The following is a 23,075-nucleotide window of genomic DNA, read 5'->3' as shown; positions in this document are numbered from 1 at the left end:
GCCTAGTGTCATAGTATGATTGCTTCACAGCAGCTTAGCCTGTACACTAATGACATACAGTGTTAACCGGTTTCATGGCATACAGTATTACAGTCATTCATACTACAGTATTGGAGGCACTGTTGCTTAAAAAAAAAAAAACCCTGTAATGATAGACTGATATGCAGTTTCTCCAATTTCAAGAGAGAGGCACACTGTACAGTAATGCAGTTCTTTGAAAGCAAAGTTACAAAACAAAACTAGCACATATTTAATTTTAAATATTAAATATCACTCACCTTATGCCTATGTAAGGATAGACCAGTATCTACATATATTTTAGGCATTCGTGACATACTTAACCTTTTCGTAATTTTTTCATTATTTCTAAGCTTTAATGGTTTGTAAGTTTTTTCAAATTGTTGCATAATCTACAAAAAATGTTCTAATACATTAGGGAAAAAATCGATGAATAAGTAGACCTGTACAGTTCAAACCCATGTTCAAGAGTCAACTATATACCCAAGATATTTTTAACATGTGTATTGAGATTGAGATTTTACATTCTTTTTTTTATACTATCCTTTGTGTATTTTGCACTTGGAGCACATCTGCATTTAGATGTGAAACTTTTTATCAAAAATACTTGATCTAAATTCAAGTGTCATAAAATTTACATTTGAAACAGTAGACTCACATATCCAAGTTGTTCCATATATGCTTAAAAGTATTTCAGTAATGACTTGAGAATTATATAAACTAATTCACTTTCTCAGTTGCACTAACCACATTTTACATGCTCAGTAGTCACCGACTGGATAGTGCAGTTCTCATCAGACTTGCACCACAGTTAAAAGAAATGATCTTATATATAAAATAAAATCTGGCTGATTTATTCAAATTTCACAGTGTCATTAAGAGTTCTAGAGTTATGGTGTGAGGCTTTATTGTTTGTTTTGAGCAATTAAAAATATTCAGAATAATACAGGGAATAATGTAACATCCATGCAACCACTGTTCAAATGTAGCAAGTGTTCATATTTTGCCAAAATACCTTCAGCTCTTTCTCTTCAACCTTGGGTTTACTTTATTTTTTAGAGTATTTACTTGTTCAGATAGTATATGGATTGCATGTTCACTTGGTTAGTTTGTACTAAGTGTAAAGGAGAAGAGTACTTAAGAGTGTTATTGTTTCTTGAAATATTGTTGGTATTAGAACTTAAATAATCTTTTGCCATTTAATTCACTTTAAAAGTTTTTAGGAACTGGATGTCTACTAGAAGAGTACTTATTTTTGGTTTTTATGTGCCACATACGTTAACAAGAATTAAATTCTCATTAACAGGAGGCTATTTTCCTTAGATTTCCCTAGTGTATACTGTGAGTTCTCAGAATTTAGCTGTATTTAGTGGAAATCATCTGGGAAAAGAAGAATGTTTAAAGTCTAGTGTAATTGAAAGTATAATACTGATTTTAAGTGTAATTGAGTTACCAGGCATACCTCTCGATGTATTTTAAAACACCATGTATTTTGTCTGAAATGAATAGGGTTTTAAATGGGGAAGTGGGGCAGAGATGATGTCACTTGGAAGTTGTTTAATAAATAGCAAGCCAGATTCTTTATGTATTGAAGGTATTGCTTAAATATGTACATTGAGTGGGTTTGCTTGCTCTTTACTATGAATTTCAGCATATTCCTTTGATCTGTTAATTGTTGCTACTGATTAAGCGCCCAATGTAAATAAGTACTATAACCCCTTTTAATAACTAGTGCTATGGCCTAATGAAAGGATTGAGATTGATTTTTAAAAAAAACAAAAAACACCTCATAAAATGAGGGCTGGTATGTAAAGAATGTAAAAAGTGTTATTACTGTTTTAGTTTTATAATTTAATCACGATAGATTCCAAACTGAAAACGTTAACTTATTTGATTACATTTTCTTCAGATATACTAATTAATTCAAATACTTGACATCATGAAAGTATTTCTGATGAGCAGTTGTGGAACAATGATTTTCTAAAAGTTTTTTGTTTGAATGTGCAAGTAATTAAAAGACCAGGGAATTCAGATGACACACTTTTAAAAAAATTCTTCCAGAAAAGACGTTTTGTAATTAGTGGTTTCACATTTTAAGTCTTTATACCTATGTTATAACAATGTCGTTTACAATTTTGTTATTTGCTGTATTGGTAACCTAGAAGTTTAAAAGGACATACACCGGCTATGTTTTTGGTTCATCACTAGATGGCGTTCTTGCAGTACAACTATGTGGGGTAGTCAGTAGACTAAGCCTTGCTTTTCTCACAGTCAGTATGTGGGTTTGTTTTAAAGAACATTAAACATGGATAAGTAATCACCAGTTAAATACATAAGATGGTAATGGGAATGCAGTTATAATCTTTGAGCAGCATCAATACAGCTATTACAGTCAATAAGATTTTTCTTACAAGCATGTATTGGGGGGAGTAGAACTTGGGGGTGGGGTGGGAGAGGATTTGAACCAGTCAGTGATAATCCAGTGGAATTACAATTTGTATTATTAACTAGTGCGAGACAATTCTTTTGAGGAAATTCCAGTAATTGAGCTCCAGCTTGTCTGAAGACGTCTGTGCCAGCTCACAATGGCACCAAAACTAAATTCTTCAAGCATTACGTCTGAAGTTAAATGTCCATTAATGTCTATCCCCACCCCTTATCTTATCCTTGCTTATGTCCTTTTGGCCTTAACAAGTATTGTCCAGCTTCTCTTGCCACCTCAAACCCCAGAAACCAAGCTAAAGGTAGACTTTTTTTGGTCTTACTTCCTGTGTATTTACTTCTAACAAAGGAGGGTATTTTCTCCAGGAAGTAGACATACCTTCAGCCCTTCGAGTCCCATAGTTGGGCATGTTTGGATTCCTGGTCCTCTCCTGCTTTCCCTTTATTCCTCTTTATGAACAATAAGAATGCTTTCATCCATGTACTGTTACGTTAGTTGAGTTCCAAGCTATTAGAAATTGTCACTTACTGTATGGTTCTTTGGCAGGCTTCAAAAGTGACCTCTAAAGCATTCTTTTCCCAGCATTAATTGTAATGTAAGTGTAGCTTCCTCCACAGCGCCACTTAAGATAATCTTTTAGTACTGGTACAAGTTAAAAAAAAATTAAATATTACTTAAAGCTTTGTAAAGACAAGTCCTAGTTTCCCATCTCATTTCTTCCTTCATCTAGACCCATCCCCACAGGCAACTGCTTTTAAAAATTCTAATTTTTATTTCTTTTGGTAGTTGCCTGCATATCTCTACTATGCTGTTACACCACTATTTCTTGATGAAAAGCTTTGGATATTAAATCCTTTTAGCCAAAAAGTCAATTGATAGTGAACTTTCACCATTTCCACATTTCTTCCTCCCACCCATCTCATTCACTTAGTCTTACAAGTTTTTCCCTTGATTACCTCTGCAATATTAAATGAGGCCATAAAAATCTAATTGTGTATACTTTGGGTCTATGCTACGAAGTTGATGAATGACCAGTTCTGGAAGACCACCAGTCACATTTTATTGGGGAGCATGTTATTGCAGAGTTTATTATATGTAGATCTCTTTCTCCAGTTATTATTTGGGTAACTTTTAAAAATGACAACTTCCTGGAACAATTAGGAAACATATCACATTAAAAGCCTAGAGGCTGATTCACTGATTCAATGACATAATCAAGGAACCAGATTCTTGGTCTTTCCATATCTTGTCTTCACAATGTTGGCTTTGTTTTTAGGTTAGTTGCCCTCACAGTACTAAGGTGACTCTTCAGGGCCAATGTCACTGCAAACAACATTATTTAAGAGAACATCCCTTTTTATGTGTGTATCTTTTTGTGAGTGTACCCAGAAGCTTCTGGCAAACTTTGCCTCATTATCTCATTAACCAGAATTGCTTCAGAGATCCATTCCTAAACAGATTTCCAGCAAGGAGAATGGGATTGCTTTGATTATCTTAGTGAAGCTCACAGTCATGTGGAGGAGGGTAGAGCCGCAGAACACTATCTGAGGTGTGTTAGGAAGGAGCGAGGAGCAATAGTTGGTGGATAGTCAGCCAGTAGTGTCTGTAACAGAGTCAAACTCTCAGTGGGAGCTGTTATCCACCTTGTTTCTTATACCTCTGTCAGGCTGCTTTCTTTTGGAAAATTAAGTAGAAAGGGAATTATTTGAAACCATAACTTTCTTCATATCCCCATTTGCTGCAATATCTAATTGTATTTACATATGTGAAAAGGGTATTGGTAAGCTAGGCATTAAAAGAAGAGTAGGAATGTATAATTATTCTTTATTCCCTTGGGCTTGGTTGTATGTATTGGACCCATACTTTTGCATTTCCTTAGAAGAAAAGTTTATTGAGTAATCACGTAATGTTTGCAAAAATACAGACTTCAGTAGTAATTTTTAAAAATTATTGTCATTGATTTTTTTTTAATCCAAGCTATCCAAATGACAAATGTTACCTTTTTGATTGTTTCCTTAGATCTAGAACTTACATATCTTTTGGCAAATAGTCTTCTTGTTTTGCTTCAGTTTTTCATGATCTTCATTTCTTGCTTATTACACAAATGCCTGAGAGTTAAATATAGTAATTCTTTATGTCAATTTTTATGAGTTTGAATAAACTTTATTTCTAAAACAAAATTCTGATTTTTACTGGATTTTCCTCAGGGTCATCTTATACTTACATTCTTCCAATTTTCTGCATCCATATTAAGTTGGAGAGTCCATCACGGAGTATAGTTCTTTTACAGAGTATTTGCCCATGATTAAGACCTTCAGAATTATTTTTATACCAGTCTTTCTAGAATTATTTTATGAACCTTCTGGAAAATACTTCAGTAACCTTTACTTTTAACAGTGAGGTCATTTGAACCACTCATTGTCTTGATTATTGATATAAGAAATTACAAAGTAGATTATTCTCTAGGATTAAAGTGTGTGTGTGGGTTTAGTTTTGTTTTTCTAAACTGGCTTAAAGCATTTCATGCCAAAATCTCTTTGCTTTTAAAATTAATTTTTAGATTAATATTTAATTTCTTAGGAGAGTTTGTGTTGTTATATCTATTTATGAAATAACTTTACAGTCATTACTAAATAAGCCTCAATTTTCTATTATGTCTTTTGTATATGTTTTCTAGTGACAGTAATGTCAATAAATATAGTAGAATACACAGATCAGCTTTTGGTGAGATGTATTTACCTCAAAATTTATCTTTTGATTCTCATACTGTGATTGTAAATATAAGTTATGAGATGTTGCTGTATTAATGAAAAAGAATTCTGGAGTCAGATCGTTTTGTTGCATGCTGGGTTATTCAGGGTGAAATGAGTTTCTTTACAGCAGGATTTCATAGAACCTTTAACATATTAACGTGCATTATAAATATTTCAAAATGGGACATAACACAGTGTTTGCAGAACTTATTTAAACACAGAACACTCAATTCTAGGGCTATTTTCCATAGAACATACTTTGGAAAATGCTGGTATTTGATGCAGTTAATATTTGTGTGACTTGTTATAAAGGAAGTAGTGTGTCTAACCTTTTTTTATGAGTGCTATCCAGTTTATTTGAAAAAGTATTAACTTTAACATTTGGACACTTGGAATAATCGGTGTCAGATGCTTTTAGAGATCCTTTTAAGATAAGAGCTTTAAGGTTTCAGGTATAGCTTCTCTACTGCTGCTTCTATAGCTTTTCTCTAAAATGAAATTTATCCACATGTTTAGTGATGAAATTTACCTTAAACAGACTAGTTGTAAGATCTCTTGATGATTTTCACTCCACCCTGGTTTTCTCTGCTGAGCTCCAAACTACCATTTTAAGTTCCTGACAGTTTTACATGCATACCCTGTAGGCATCTGAACTTGGTCAAAACTGAGCTCATCCTCACCCCTGCTATCCCCCAAATTCCAGACTTTATTTTCTGTTTACCATCTTGCCTAGTGGCACTGTCTTCTTTTCAGTCATTCAAACTGGAACCCCAGGAGACTCAGGTTCCTCCTTCATCTCCTACATCATTATTTCTTAACCTTGGCACTGTAGGTATTTTTGGCTGGATAATTCTTTGTTATGGGGGGCTGTCCTGTGCATTGTAGATGTTTAGCAACATTCCTGGTCTCTTGCCACTAGAAGCTCGTAGCAGTCTCCCTCAGTTGGGACCACCAACTGTGCCTCTGGATTTTGTGAAATGTCTCCTGGAAGACAACTCACGTTTGATGAACCACTGTCCTACATCCAAACTGTTACTTAATCTTATTGATTCTACTTTCTAAATTTACCTTTAATCCCTCCTCATGTCTTCATTTTACTCCATAACCTCCTGTCCTCTTTATTTTTTTTAATATTTGGAATTCTTCATAAGGGTCTGACTAGCATCCCTGTGTCCCATATTGTTTCCCTCAAGTCCACCCTCTTCAGTGCTACCAAATTTATCTTGCTAAAGTGCAAAGCTGTTCCCTTCTTACATCTCTCAGTACCTTCCAGTGGGTACCCTCATGAACTAGCTTCTCTCTTTATCCCTAGACTCATCCTTCAAAGGCCCTCATACTCACTAACGTTCTTGCTACACATGCTGTTGTACTGTGTCCTCTCACTGCTGTGCCATACTTTGTTTCAGACTCTCCTGAGGCATCAGTTTCTCCACAGTAGCTCTTACCCACTTATTTTCAGAGAATTTATCATGGTGAAGAGCATTTTATTTATTTATTTTTTAATATTTGAGAGTAGTTTTTTTAAATTCAAGAATAGTCAGTTTACAGTGTTGTGTCAATTTCTGGTGTACAGCATAATGCTTCAGTCATACATGAACATACATATATTTGTTTTCATATTCTTTTTCACCATAAAGTACTACAAGATATTAAATATAGTTCCCAGTGTTACATAGTATGAACTTGTTGTTTATCTACTTTATATGTATTAGTTAGTATCTGCAAATCTCGAACTCCCAATTTATCCCTTCCCACCTCCTTCCCCTCCTGGTAACCATAAATTTGCTTTCTACGTGAGTCTCTTTCTGTTTTGTAAATAAGTTCATTTGTCTTTTTTTTTCTTTCTCAGATTCCACATATAAGTGATATCATGTGGTGTTTTTCTCTTTATGGTTTATTTCACTTAAAATGACAACCTCCAGGTCCATCCATGTTGCAGCAAATGGCATTATTTTACTATTTTTTATGGCTGAGTAGTATTCCATTGTATAAATATACCAAACTTCTTTATCCATTCATCTGTTGATAGACATTTGGGTTGTTTCCATGTCTTGGCTATTGTAAATAGTGCTGCTGAGAACATTGGGGTGCATGTACCTTTCTGAATTAAAGTTCCCTCTGGATATATGCCCAGGTAAGACAAGACACTATAAACCTCTTAGAAGAAAACATAGGCAGAACATTTTCTGACATAAATCTTAGCAATGTTCTTCTCGGGCAGTCTACTCAGGCAATAGAAATAAAAGTAAAAATAAACAAATGGGACCTAATTAAACTTACAAGCTTTTGCACAGCAAAGGAAACCATAAGCAAAACAAAAAGACAACCTATGGAATGGGAGAAAATATTCTCAAAAGATGAGACTGACAAGGGCTTAATTTCCAGAATAGATAAACAGCTCATACAACTTAATAATAAACAATGTAATCCAAAAATGGGCAGAAGACCTCAACAAGAAATTCTCCAATGAAGACATACAAATAACTCATGAAAAACTGCTCAATATCGCTAATTATCAGAGAAATACACATCAAAACTACAATGAGGTATAACCTCACACCAGTCAGAATGGCCATCATTAAGAAGTCCACAAACAATAAATGTTGGAGAGGCTGTGGAGAAAAGGGAGCCCTCCTACACTGTTGGTGGGAATGTTGTTTGGTGCAGCCGTTATGGAAAACAGTATGGAGATTCCTCAGAAGAGCATTTTATTTTTCAACACATCTGTCTTCCCTCACCAAACTGAACTTTTCAAGGGCAAAGACCAATTCTGTCTGTTTTTGGCATATAGAGATACTCAATAAAAGTTTGAATCGCTTATTTGTATGCCCTGATAAATGTAGTAACATCTTTGTTACTTCTAGGAATTCTGTTCCCTGTATCAGCGATACAATTGTTTTCCTAGTCTTTGTCACCCAGATCTTGATGGTAAGGCTTTTGACCACCAAAATCTTGAACTATAACTTTCTTTAAGAAATCAGCTTTTCAGAAAAGAATTGAAGAAAGCAGTGTATTTAGTTGATGGCAAATGTCATTTGCTTGTAAAATAGCTAGTTTACCCTAAAGATTTTTATTCAGAAGGGAATTGTGTGGGATAATTGTGCAGATTAATTACATTGTGTAAATTAATAATGGTGTGGGAAGTATTTATTGGACTCAAAACATTGCAATTCTGTTGAGTAAGGATTTGATGATTGGTCATGTAAGTCTTCCGAAACCAGTATCATTGTCTTAACAAATTTAATTTTTTGGAAAATATGTTTATTAGCACACATTCTTATAATTATCAGCCTACACTATCTAGAAATTTACCCCCTGTCAAATGAAAAAAAAAAGTATCAAGTCAATAAAGTCTAGAGTGGCCCACTTACCCTTCCTTACATATCTTAATAAGTAGAATTTTGTGTGAATGAATTGCCCTGTGCATTAGGACTAGCCACAGTCACTGAAGCTTAGAACTTTTAAATTAAAAGGTGAAAAAAAGAATTGCAGAGGTCGCAGGGCTTCAGGAAGGTCACGTACATGTAGCAACAGCCTTGCCATGAAAGGCCAGGGGAGGAGAGTGAATAAGACCTAATTGGGAAGAATTCTCTATCCCCGGCGTAGTGCCTGCCAAATTATTCATAATTATTTGTTAAATGATCCCCTGCTTAATGGCAGTTAAGCCAGAAGTGATGACTTTCTGCTTTAGGGAGGGACATAAAATGTACACTTCCTTTCGAAAGAGATTCTTGAGTAGGAACAGTTGTTATGGAGGTTTCCAGAAATAAAACTGCAGAGAGCCAGGTTACACACAGGGAAGGTACCTCCCTTTCCTAACAGCTCTCCCAGGACTGAAGTAAATCGTAGGAGACGTGTGACACCCAGCCCATCATTATTAACCTGAAGGGTCATTTTGCTAAAGACCAAGATTTGCCTTGATTGTTTTCTAATTTCTCTCCTTTCTATATTCTCCTTTCCCTTTAAATTTAAAGTTGAAAAAAATTTTAATTCTTTAAAATTAAAAAAATTAATTTGTTTAATTTTAACATTAAATAATAACAGTTAAAATTCTCATTAGGACCTTAAGCTGCTTTAGGAAAAAAGTGTTATGTAAATGAAAGAAACAAGCTTTATTTGGGCTCAAAAAAAGAAAAGTAAATGCTCTTAGAGAATTTTTACTGAAAACTCGGAAAATTTTGCATTGTAATGCTTCTATTACATACAGATTACCTCATGCTTGTTTTTCAGACTAAAAAAACTAATGATCATATTTTGAATATATATTTTTGAATCATTTTGGTAACTGAAGTTATACTTTTAAAAAAATCTCTATTGTTTGTCTTTAAAGCCTTACTTGATCTAAGTAAAACGGACTGTAATGATGGGCTACTTTGTTTACCTTACACTTTTCAGTGTCATAGGGATTATATTGAACATAAACTTTTCCAGTAATTTACTTACCTGCTACCAGAATAATTTGATGCATTTTGATGGATATATATACCTATTAAACCACCATTACAGTCAGGATAGCTAACGTTTCCATCACTCCCCAAGGGGTGCAATTTTCCTACTCCTGATTTATCTCTTCCCACCTCATTTACCCCCTGATAACTATAAGTTTGTTCTCTATGTTTCTGAGTCTGTTTTTGTTTTGTAGATAAGTTCATTTGTGGGGGTTTTTTGTTTGTTTGTTTGTTTTAGTTTCCACATTTAAATGATATTGTATGCTGTTTTTCTTTCTCTTTCTGCTTACTTCATTTAGAATGACAATCTCCAGGTCCATCCATGTTGCTGCAGATGGCATTATTTTATTCTTTTTATGGCTGAGTAGTATTCCATTGTATGTATGTATACACCACATCTTCTTTATCCATTCATCTGTTGATGGACATTTAGGTTGTTTCCATGTCTTGGCTATTGTAAATAGTGCTGCTATGCACCTTGGGGGTACATATGTCTTTTGAATTATATTTTTCTCCTGATATATGCCCAGGAGTGGGATTGCTGGATCATATGGTAACTATATTTTTAGTTTTTTAAGGAACCTCCATACTGCCCTCCATAGTGGCTTCACCAATTTACATTCCCACTAACAATTTAAGAGGGTTCCCTTTTCTTCACACCCTCTCCAGCATTTATTAGGGACTTTCTAATAATAAGCATTCTGAATGGTGTGAGGTGATACCTCATTGTAGTTTTGATTTGCATTTCTCTAACAATTAGTAATGTTGTGCATTTTTTCATGTGCTCGTTGGCTATCTGGATGTCGTCTTTGGAGAGATATCTGTTTAGATCTTCTGCCCATTTTTTGATTGGGTTGCTTGTTTTGTTTTTGTTTTTGGTATTAAGCTGTATGAGCTTTTGGAAATTAGTCCCTTGTTGGTCGCATCATTTGCAAATATTTTCTCCCATTCTGTAGGTTGTCTTTTCATTTTGTTGATGGTATCCTTAACTGTGGAAAAAATGTAGTTTTAAATGGGTAAAAACTTTTAATTTAGTAAGAATCACATATATATAAGATACTTGTATTTTAGCAGGGCATAGTCAATTCTAATTATTTGCAGTGGTTTTGTTCTATAAAGACACCACAAACATTGAATTAGTGAATATTGAACCATTGTCCTAGGGGAAATGCAGGGTTGGATTCCTGTGAGCTTCTGGCCACAACATTTTCATCAACCAATCAATACATAACCTTGTTTGATGTGTGTTTCCATTTAAAGACACCTTATTTAATGTATATTGTTGATTAATTACCATTGAACTCACGGCCAAAAGCACCGTAACGCATGACTGAACAGAGCTTATGTAACATTTTTTCTCCATGAGGCACATCACAGCCTTCTAGCACCTAGGAACAGGCAGCACTTCAGCACTGCTTGGGGGCCATTTGAAACAGTGAAAGCACCAACAAAAAGCACAAGAATGCAAAACTCATGGCGCTAAATAGATTGCAAAAGGGACACTTGTTCATAGTGTGAGAACGGAAACAAGAAGGCAGAGTATTGCCTTGATCAACCTCAGGTGGAAACATGCATGTCAGGTCACTGAAAGAGACTAAGAAAGTACTTCAAGTATGGACTTTGGGGTTACAAATGCATTTTATTGAGTAGGCAAATTCACAAATACAGAATTTTCAAATAATAAAGATTGTAATTGTTTTAAAGAAACTTAGGATTGAATACTTAGAATATTCAAATATAAGAGAAAGTTTCTCTTATTTTCAAAGATGTGGGAGTTTTTGTTTAAGTGGTATGAATCATCCTCCCACTTTCCATGTTCTGTTGTCCAGTGGAATAAAATCGACTACTTTCAATCTATCATTTTGTTTTCTCCCCAATAGGGAACAACCTATCTTCAGCACCCGAGCTCATGTCTTCCAGATCGACCCAAACACAAAGAAGAACTGGGTACCCACCAGCAAGCACGCAGTTACTGTGTCTTATTTCTATGACAGCACAAGAAATGTGTATAGGATAATCAGTTTAGACGGCTCAAAGGTAAGTTACATTTGCTTTAAATAACCTTGCTGTTTTGCTTTATACAGTATACACTTCAGTTTTATTCAGAAGATTTTTATCTTCATTATTTTCTTTTGAGTTTTAAAAAGTTACCTCTTGAAAAACAAAATTGATCGTTCTTAGGGTATCAACTTTTTCACCCAGTAAACTACTTGGATTAACCACCATGTATACAGAGAGAGTTGTATGCCAAAATATTCTACAGATTTGAGGTCAGTTTGATGAATATTCATTGTGTGTCTGTTATGTCAGGCATTATGCTAGGTGATGGGAATATAGTGCAAACAGAATGGACACAGTTTCTACTCTTGGAGCATGCAAGCCAGGAAGGAACAAGAATTCTTTTCAGATGTGCTTCCATAGCCTAGTAGACAGTTCAGTATCCCTAATTCATATGAAGTCTTTAATATTAAATTCAATAATAAAGCTGACATCCATTATTCAGAAGAGAAGCAAATGGATAAGACCTGTTTCTATCTTTTAGGAGAGGCAGATAGTAAAATGTTTGAGAGCATGGACTGCCTGAGTTTACATCTCAACTCTATCATCTGCTAAGTTTTTGACTTTGGGCAAATTATGGGTTTACTTCTCTCAGCCTCATTGTTCTCACCTCAGTGCTGGTAGTTGTAAGCACTGAGTTAATATCTACAAAGCACCTACTTAGCTCAGTGCCTGATGGAGAGTATGCCCTCAATGAATTCTGAATAACACACATAGGTAAATACCAAACATTAACTTCTGGAGATAGTGTGTAGGAAGATGAGGCTTCCATTCTTCTCCTTCTAGCTTCCCTGATGCCATGAGACCTTTTCACCCCCAGGAAAATTTCCCAGTTCAGTGTAGGGCTAAGAGCACAGACTCTAGAGCTGGACTGTCTGGTTTGAAGATTTACTTTGCTACTTACTAGCCATGTGACCTAGAGCGAGATAGTTAATTTCTTCATGCCTTAGTTTTCTCATCTGTAAAAAAGAATTCATATGAATACCTACATCATTACGTCATGGGATTATCATGAAGATTAAATAAATTATTTTGAACACAAGCACTTAAAGTATGTATAGTAATCCACTGTACAAACACTGATAATAATTGTTATTATTAATAATAGGCTTTTAATTATGTATTGTATGAGGGACTAAAAGATAATTTAATGTTCAACTTCCTGTCTGTTTTTTCTGTATGCTCATTCCTTTTCTCCTTAACTAGATTATAGGCCCAAGGTGCTATTTGCACTTTGTCTTGCATGTAAGTGACTAAGGTATATTTATTTGAATAATTGATCCTCTTTTCATTTTTACTCAGGATTTAAAGGACTTGGAGAATAGCAGTAGTTAATTTCTATGAAGCTTTATTTAATAAAGAATAATTTTGTCACATTTTGTAACTGTTCATGAAATTGACAGATATTAATTATTATAATCTCAGACCCTAGAGTGTTTATATTTTTCCCCTGACTCAAACTTTCAGTTCTCTATAATCTGTATTTCTCTCTTGGCCCAAACCACAGATAAGATGTGGTTTTTATTAGAGACGACAGTCACATGACATATAAAAGTAAATTAGTCCCATGTCCATTGTGATGAAATAATCCTCGTGTATTCTTCCTTCTGAAGCAGTATGAACTATTGCTTCTGTCTATCCCATTTTTGAATATACTTTGCAGCTTGTAATTATTAGGCTCTTATATAACTCTTGTGAAAAGTTGTTGTTTTTTTGTTTCTTTGAACAAAATCTACCGTCTGTACCAGAGTTAAATTTTCTTACACATTTTCTATTTTCTAGTTACTTTTCTAAACCAGTGCTATTAACTACTGCAGTTTCCCACAGGAGTAGTTTTCTGGTAAGCAGTAGTGGTTTATTTGATGCAGCTAAATGAGTGTTTTTCTCCTCCCCACCCCCACTTCTATTCCTGCACAACATGATGGACTGGAAGAACCTTAGGTGCCCTTGATTAGAAAGCGTCCATTTGTTCTCACTTAGGGCCTCTACAGTGCATGTAGTTTGCTTGAAGGTTTTCTAATCATGCTGCAGAGACACCAGCAAGGCCGAGGGCCGGAATCAGGGCACTATATGGTCGGTAATGACACAGCATTTCTGTCTCTTTTCCTTGAAAAGACAAGAGCTCTAAGATTGAGAGATATATTTTAAAGAACTAAAATTTTTCTTTTAGATGGATTCATAGTAGCATTCTATTCAAATAAATCTGATAAATAACTGTAACTGTGGAATCATCTGTCATTTTTAAGTTTTCTTCACTGATGAAAGAATTCCAGAACAAGTCATATGTAGGCAAGGAAAGTTTCAAAATGGGGATTAAAGTGGAACTCTTAAAAGCAGAAGAAGTTCATTTAAAATAGCTAAAACAGACGGCTGGTAACCAGCAGCACATGGGTCCCTTTTTATATGCCTTATAAAGCCTGTGACTGCCTGCTGTGTGAGAGTTACTAGGATCACCTGTAAAACACCCTTATCTCCTTAGACATACTCAGAGCTCCGCTCAGAGGGAACACTCAAGGACCATCCAAATCCAAAGCAGTGCTTGAGTGGAGAGGGGATAGCTCAGTGGTAGAGCACGTGCTTAGCATGTACGAGGTCCTGGGTTCAATCTGCAGTACCTCTGTTAATAAATGAATAAATATAGCTAATTAGCTTCCTCCTCTTCCCCCAAAATAGGCCAGAAAAGGACAAATCCTTGCAACTTCAGAGAAATAATAAAAAAGAAATAATAAAGTAGTGCTTGCCAGCCCTTACCTTCTTGCCTCTCAGTCTTTATCCCATCCTGGTCTGTGGTCTTCACGGCACTTAACACTCTGAAATTTCACTGGTCAGCTACTTGTTTACCTGTTCATTGACTGACTATTCTTGTGCTGGAATGTAATCCACAATTATATTGCCTCTCATCGTTGTATCTCAAGTTCCTAGAATTGTGCTAGGCATTTAATAGGTACTCACACACACACAAAAAGTTCAATATCCAAATGATTCCTTGCCATTTGTTAATATATTCTGTCCCTCTTAGTCTTTCATTCTATGACAACCCTACGAGTTAGAGCAGTTGTTAACCACACTTTACAGGATCAAAAATGACATGCTAGGGAAAACAGCTTTTGAACTGAAGGGTAAAGCAGTATATTAGTATATAAATTTTGTCAGAGATAAAAGTGCTTATCAAGAATAAAGGCTCTCATGTAACAACAGAGACTATGTCTACTGTCTGTGAGATTGAAAGCAAGGAACCACTTTTATATCTACTTTAGTAGGACAAGTGTCATACATTCATTATTATAACTTCATCAATACCTGCATAGCTCATAAATATTTACATTTATACTGTTGTTTATGTGGTAAACAGATTTAGCCTTGTTCTGAAAATGATTGATTTTTTTGTTTCACATTTAATAGTTCACCAAATAACTGCTTATGGATTTGATAACATGTTTATTTTTATTATTATTAGAACCATTTTGTAACCTCGATCTCAGTTACAAAGTCATTATGCTACTTAACTAAAACCGATTCTACACTTCTGTAGTGCTGGCACAGGGATGAATGAACTTAAGTTAATATGTTATAAGAATAGTTGAAATTTATTATAGTGGTCACCAAAGTTAATATTTAATATAGTTAAGTACTAGTTTTCTAAGAAACTATGTGTTAAACAGAAATGATAGTGATTCTCACTGCCGTGATTTTATACCACTTTGTATGTGAAGAAGTAAAGCATATATTTAAGAGTTTGTTTTTCCCTTGAATAAAGGAAAATGTATTAAATGATTGAAAGTCTTTTTTGTATCATAATGTATTTTGGATAAGTTGGCTTTAAGAAAATTCTTAATTATGGATTTTAGAAAAGTGTCCAAATAGAAAATTTGTTCTGTTGCTGTATTCATTTTTGGAAGACTCTTTGGAGAGGGAAAACTTGCTTTCAAATAAACAACTATTAAAACGTACTGGCTTTCAGTGAATATCATCCAAAATTAATAGATATTGATCCTAAGTGTTCAAAGGGAAGAACTGACCACATTAAAAACTCTTTAAAATTTCTTGCATCACAGGAAAACTTACTTTGATTGTGAAGTGTTGAAATTTGTGATAGAGTGCCATTATACTTATAGTTCTATTATTACCATATGTCCACCCTGTTGCTTATAATGTTAAGAACTATTTCTCTGTCTTTATGTATTTAACATTGTGTCTCAATAGGAATCTTAAGTTCATATGTAACTAAAAAGTCCTGTGCTTAAATGCCTGTTTGCTAATTTTTTGCTGGTTGCTCATACTTGTTTTATTTTTCAGGCAATAATTAACAGCACCATCACCCCAAACATGACATTTACTAAAACATCTCAGAAGTTTGGCCAATGGGCCGATAGCCGAGCAAATACTGTTTATGGACTGGGGTTCTCCTCTGAGCATCATCTTTCAAAAGTAAGTTAAATCATAAGATCTGAGAGGAAATCTGCATTTTCAAGTCAGATGTCTTAAATATATAACAGAAAATGGAGAGTGTAAAATGCAAGAGAAATTTTTTTGATATTCTCAGAACAACTTTAGTGACTTTAGAGGAAAAAGTAAGAGATCATTGGATTCCTCGTCAATTGAAAAATTTATTGTATACATTAAAAATGGTCACCGTGGATTGAGAAGGATTTGTGTGGTTAACTCTCTATGTGATAGGAAATAAAAGAAAGGGATTATCACTTCAGAATGGACTTTGCTGAGGAGTTAACACCGTTGGTTGAAGATGTTATGCAAGATAGGTAGACACTAAGTTCTTCTGGATTATGAAAACTCAAGCTGATAGTGATTTTAGATTTCTGCCTTTTGGCATCATAGCAGGCACATATAGAATTCCTGTGTTTAGGAAAGTGGTGCGTTATCTGGGTGAGAATTACTCTGAGCAATCTGATGCAATACAGCATACAGTCTAATAGACACCATGAAGAGTTCTCAGAACTGACCAAGTGAATTACTGTGGTCAGAGGGGCTGGTGAAATACAGAGCATCACCAGGCTAGATATTGGAAGTAAAACAGTTGTCTGCATATAAGCAAAAGCCATGCAGTGTTCTTACCAGCAGCACCTTGAATTCTTGTGAATGTCACACAGAAAAAGTTTATAAGGAAAAGGAAACAATCTCAGGATAATAAGATCAGGGGGGTGAGGATTACTCACTTTTGCTCTTCAGATTTTATGCTTACCAGACCTAAAGATTTATGGTTAAAACTGCTGTGTTTAAAGCGTTTTGTTAAAAGGATGACCCTACATTTGAAACATGTTACCTATGATTTGGTATACATAGAATCTGATGGCTTGAGAGTTGAAATTGCTCAAGTGTAGGGTATTTAGGCTCTTGTTAGATGCACTCTGTTAATACTTAAGTTAAACCTAAGCTATTTATTACAGAAATCACTCAGTCTTAAAAATCAGTTATTTAAAAAAAAAACTTACCCTTTTGTGAATATTTATTGACTTGAGTTTATAAGATAGTTCAATAATTAAAATAATCTTTGTTTGCTTTTGTTTTAGTTGTAAACTTTCCTTAACACTGTTGTTTTCAAGTGCTTTTGTTAAATTTTTGATATAAATTACACTTTAATGCTCAATTTTATGACTTTTAAGTTTTGCCTTGGTGATTATAAGTCATTCTCTGTAAGATGATTAAAACAAACAAGTGTTACCTGATTTCATTTCTCTAACACCCATCATATTCTCTAAATACATTTCCTGAACTGTGGTAAAAGAATAAGTTCTAGACTCAAAGTATTTCAACATAACAGGGACACAGTCATCTAGTTAAGCATTGCCCCTCCATAAACAGTTCCCTTAGGAAATTACACAGTTATTCTAATATTTTTGCTCTTACTCAGAACCTTTTTGGAGCTTTTCTTTTGAAATAATCTATTAAAGCCTATAGCAAATAAATTAAAACTGTAATTATATTACATTTGCTGAATTTCTTGACAACAAAGGAACTAAATTGTGGATTAATTTCTGAAACCTGCATGAAATGATTTTTAAGCCTAAGTAATTCTGACTATAAATTAAGTTTTTTTTTTTCACCGTGTCTTTCAAGTTACTGGGCAGATAGCTAATGTGGTAAAGAAATAGTTTATTAAATTCTGTCAGTCATATTGGCTCCTCTCATCCCATCTTTTCTCTGAGAATGGGTTTTATATATAAACAATTTTATTTTTCCTCTTTAAAGTTAACAAACATTTGCTTTTTGACCAAACTTACTGCTAGTGAATCCTAGTGTTCTGAGGGTGAAATGACTATTAGGAGACAACTCTAGTTTATTTATTCACTAGACTTGGTCCAAGTCTATGATCAGTCTCTTCAGAATGTTTTGGCCCAGCGATGACAAAATCATGACTTACTTTCCAAGCCACCTTGAAGGCTAATGTTGGTGCTTTGTAGGCTGTAAGGGACCCAAAGGAGTATGTAATCTTTTATAGTTGAAGCAAGCATGTAAATATTCTGGCTTGTTTTATCATTAAAAACTGTACGTGAAACAGTTACACGTCAAACATCATAAAGGTTTGAAGAAGGCTGTGAAGGCAGTTCTAGACAAGAGCCTCTCAAAATCAGGGAGAGCAGCAGCACGGAAGGAAATGTGTGGTCTCCTGAGGTTGATGTATGAGGAAAATTCCAGCTGTGCTTGGATTGACAGAGTGCTTACCAAGTTGTATTTTGTTATCATGGGGACCTAAGCCTATAAAAATTAGTAGTAGCATGGGTCTTCATGAAGTTGAGAAGAGTTGTAAAAATTAACTTCTATAGAATGCCAAATTAGTGTAAGAAAAACTATGTGCACTTCTTCAAATTATATAAAGGGAAATTAACTAGTTTTGATTTTATTTCATCTCCAGCAATATGAGTGAGACCTTTGTAGCTCTGTATTCAGATTTTTTTTTTTAACAATAAGGAGATGCTCTCTTCACTTAGAGAAGTATATTTATGCAGATTCAGTTCCCTGATGTACCAGTTGTAGGTAGGGGTAATAAGGTTTAAAGTAGGAAAGAACTTTGTGATAACAACTCCAGTTTGACCTTCCTCCATCTCCCTGTGGCAGGTCGGAGTATCATGGGCCTTTCCTTCCTAAGCTTTCCTTCCCGAAATGGAAATGAAATCAGGGGGTTTGAGGAGGGAACTATAATTTCATATCTTTATTGTCAGCTCTAACAGATATTTTAAGTTGCACAGAGATTTTGGATTTTTTAATTTGGGTATTTTGTAGCCCTAACTTGGTCTCTCTGAGAACAGTGGTAGACTCGTTTCCACTTCTAGTGCATAAATAGATACTGTTTGTGGCCATGATGTTTATTAGATTCTTATGGATTCCTAAGAATTAACATTTCATGTACAGTAATTTTTTTTGATTGTTACCAATCGTGAAGACCTTTGTGGGGTCATGCTTCTCCTTTCTGCTGCTGTGCATTAGCTGTTTAGGAATCTTTGGAAATGAAGTTTTAGTGATGTCAGTTAGGGACAGTAGTAAATGTTGCTATTTGTATTGTTAAAAATAAAATGCATTATATAATACACAGCTTATATTCTAGTAAAAGTTAAAAACATGCTCCAAACACAGAGATGTTTAGGAGTGGATACTTAAAAGATTTAATTTTCTCCATGATACACAAACATAGTATCCTTGCTGATTACACTCCCAAACTGTACCCTCACCCCTTGGTCTTATTAAATATATATGAGCAACCAAGGAGGGACATGTGTAAGCTATCTGAGACCAAACTCTAGCTTCGTTGTATCATGATGTTTTTAAATGAGATTTGTCAGAGTACTCTATGGTGCACAAGCAAATGTTTGATATTAGGCTTATTTTCCCGTCATTTTCATATTACACCTGTAATTGATTTGAGGGCTTATTGGCTTGTGTAAGAGTCAGCTATTCGGTAAAATGGAAGAAAACGAAGATAAAAGTGGGCAAAATTGAAATCGACCCGTTTTTATTTGGTTAATGTCTATAGTCTTTATACATTTAGTTTGCAGAAAAGTTTCAGGAATTTAAAGAAGCTGCTCGACTAGCCAAGGAGAAATCACAAGAAAAGATGGAACTTACCAGTACACCTTCACAGGTGGGTATCTAATTTCTATTCTTATTTATAAGTCTTGTTCATTTTCAGTGGTATCCTTTAAGCCAGAGATAAGTTTGGGGGGAAAATGGCAAAATTAAGGTGATTTCCAAAGCGGACATAAAAATGCACCCTTCAGTTAATCTGTACTCATAGGAGAAGGATTTTTTTTCTTTTTTTCTTTTTTTTTCTTTTCAATATGCCAGTGTCTTCAAGAATCTCAGGGGGAAAAAATCAGCTTAATAATTAAAACTCAGGTTTTTTAATGTGCATACAACTTAAAAACAATTGTACATAAAGAGCATAGATTGGCTTATTGTTTGTTTTCTGTGTTCAATGATGGTCAGTTGGGTGCAGCCACAAGAGGAGACACAGGAGAGGCTTGGGAAAACAAAAGTTTGTTATACTCACAGGTCCTAGAAACTGGAGGCATGGCATACCTCTGAGGGGCACCAGGGATGCCTCAAGGTGGTCAGGAGGCAGAAAGCAGAGCTCTGTACTGGGCTTTCTCTGGGAATGGCAGGGCAGGGTGAACAGTTTAGGATTGGCTAGTCTGAGTAATTTCATTGAGCTCTAAACTACAGGGGTGGTCCCTGGTTGCCTGCTACTGGGCTCTTAGATGACTAAGGCAGAGGAATATTGCCTCCTGGGATGCAGGGGCCAGAAAGAGGATGTGTGGCTCGGCTGGGGTTGGGGGGGTTAATTTGCATATCAAAGGCATGTTCCCACCTTACCCCTGCTATCTCTAAGAACTGGCTTGCCAGAAAGGTTTTTAAGATGTCAGAACATCACAATATACAGAAAATGTATATAAACAGTATAGTTTGTTCTACCTGATTTCAAGGTATACTTAAATCTGACAGTTGGAACATTTACATCTTAGCACTGAAACCCAAAAGGTTATAGGTTTTATAAAAGTATCACTTTTTCCTTTAACAAATGAGTTAATACCTGTTATTTGTCCATCATAGTCTTTCCTTAGCTGGAAATTAATTATACCTCCAAATAAAATTCATTAAATAGTTACATTTCAGTACTTTTTCAAATGTTTTAATGTATATAATATGACTCATAGAATGCCAATTATTTTCAGTTTTCTTAATAATAGACTTCTAAAATTAATCTTTATTTCAGTTGTCATTTTAAGAATAAGGTTCAGCTTTTTGCTGAGTTCTTCTCTGTAGTAATTATTGGTTTTTGAAGTATAGTTAAGAAATTTTATAAAAGTAAGTATTGGATGTTACAAATGTTTCTCTGGAAAAATAGCAGTTGTAGCTGATTTACCTAAAACTTTCTTGAGGAAGTTAATAGGAATTGCCTTGGAATTTTGTGACTGGCCAAATGACTGGCACATTTTAGAAAACGGTTTGCTCTTCACCTTCCTTCCCATCCCTGGCACCCAACTCTGTTTGGTAAACCCTACTGGTGTAAAGAGTTTTGGGTTTTCCAGAGGAAAGGAGAGCTCTATTAACAATGCTTAGAGTACATCTAGATGTACTCCGGATTGAAGCCAAAGCTCTGTTATACCTCCTTTATACTCGCAGTGACCTGGAATGACGTGAATGATCATTTTGAAACTTCCCTTGAATCTGTCTTCCCTGAGTGTTATGGTAGTGTAGTTACGCCTTTAAGCATAAAACCCTATTTAAAATTTAGTACCAGTACACGTTGGGAGCTCCCAGTTCCTCGGGTGAATGATTCTAGTATCACGAGAGGATGCTACAACACATTCAATAAGAGCATACTCAAAAGACTCCAATAAAATTGTAGTAGATTACACTTTGCCATTGTACTTAGTTCCTGTTTCTCTAATCATAACTTTTTTTTGTTTAATTGACCGTGAACCGTTGCAAGTTGCTGCTAAGATACCTGCTCCTCTTTGGTGGAAGGAATGTCTTTAAGCCTTTACTTTCGTCAAAGGACTATTTCAAAGATGTTTACATTTGGAAAGTGCTGTGAAGTGTAAGGCACAAAGAAATGTCTTAAGTTCATTTGTATTTGAAAGCAAAAATATACTAACCTTAATTTATCCTTTCAAAATATTTGAAATCTGATTGTTAATTTACAGAAGCCAGAGAAATAGGGGGGGAAGTATTTTCATTTCTCTTTCCTCCCCTTCCTCTTTTTCATGCCAGTCCCTTATAGAGGTCATTAATATTTCTATTTTAGCTTGACTTGTATGACCTCTGGCTACCCTAACCCTACTCAGCTAGAAAGCAGAGCTTGATTCTCATGGGTTTAACCCAATCTACTAAATTAATGGTCTGCCTGGAGAATAGAATATTATTCAGGAATTCAGCAAGGGGATCAAGAAATTAAATGGGATAATTGATAACAATAGACATTCAGTTGGTCATAGCTTTTGCCTTTTTTTTTTTTTTTTTTTGAGGTGGTGTAACAAACTGGTAAAGTGTATAGATTTTCAGGTCAAAGAGACTTAAATATAAATCCTTTTTCTGTCACTATGTGATCTTGGGAAAATTGCTTAACCCAAATCTATCTATACACTTGTAACATGAGTTTTATGTTGCTTACCGTATAAGATTATTGAGTGGAGTAAATATGATAATGGCAGTGTCCGTTAGGCAGTGTTACACAGTAATGGCAATAATGTAGACTCTAGAGCTGGGCTTTGAATCTGGGCTCTAACCCTTATTAGTTTTCTGAACTTAAGCAAGTTACTATTTTTTTAATCTATAAAATGGGAATAAGGACAATATTTCCTTACAGAGTTATTATGAGAATTAAATGAGGATTGTAAAGTGCTCAGTGTACAATAAAGGTTTAATAAACATTAACAACTGAGTTGGTGATGTGGCTGTAATGGTAAAGACGATGATGTAAAGCCTTGACATAACAGTTTTTTAGAAAAATAGAGGTGCCTTAATTGAATAAAGTTTCCATTAGAAGCCCCTGGAAGAGTTGTTGAAACACGATTGCTGTATCCCAAACTTAGGGTTTCTTATTTAGAAGGGCTGAGATAGGGCTTGAATTTCTGTTTCTTACAAGTTTCCAGGAGATGCTGATGGCTGTTGATCTGGGGACCGCACTTTGAGATGCAGTGCTATAGACAAATCAGTCTGTCTCTCTAAAAGCTTGTGATGAAAGGAGTCTGGCATGTAGAGCAAAGTTGGTCACTTCTCTCTTCTTAGACTCTATTCATTTTAGTGATAAAATTGTATTTACCCAAATAGCACAGGTTTATTGTAACTGATTTTTTTGGGAGGGAGTAGGGAGGTAATTAGGTTTATTTATTTATTTAT

At 34.9% G+C, this 23,075-nt stretch overlaps 1 protein-coding gene across 11 annotated transcripts in view; it reads left to right on the top strand.

The window, feature by feature from the left end:
* Positions 1-23,075, top strand: part of HOMER1 (homer scaffold protein 1) — a 187,174-nt gene that overhangs the window by 89,218 nt on the left and 74,881 nt on the right. For 10 of the 11 annotated variants that reach the window (XR_004317921.1, XR_004317941.1, XM_032474985.1 and 7 more), the window contains 3 exons: positions 11,543-11,699; positions 16,017-16,148; positions 19,723-19,815. Coding sequence is in view for 9 of the 11 variants with exons in the window: in XM_032474985.1 (XP_032330876.1) it covers positions 11,543-11,699; positions 16,017-16,148; positions 19,723-19,815 (382 nt within the window). In the remaining 2 variants the exon portion in view is untranslated. Of the gene's footprint in view, positions 1-1,544; positions 1,549-11,542; positions 11,700-16,016; positions 16,149-19,722; positions 19,816-23,075 lie in introns of all 11 variants that reach the window. The other variant, XM_032474978.1, reaches the window with a different exon arrangement.

Source organism: Camelus ferus, chromosome 3 (genome assembly GCF_009834535.1).
Source record: "Camelus ferus isolate YT-003-E chromosome 3, BCGSAC_Cfer_1.0, whole genome shotgun sequence".
NCBI classification, from domain to species: Eukaryota; Metazoa; Chordata; class Mammalia; order Artiodactyla; family Camelidae; genus Camelus; species Camelus ferus.
This window is presented reverse-complemented; position numbering and strand designations above follow the sequence as displayed.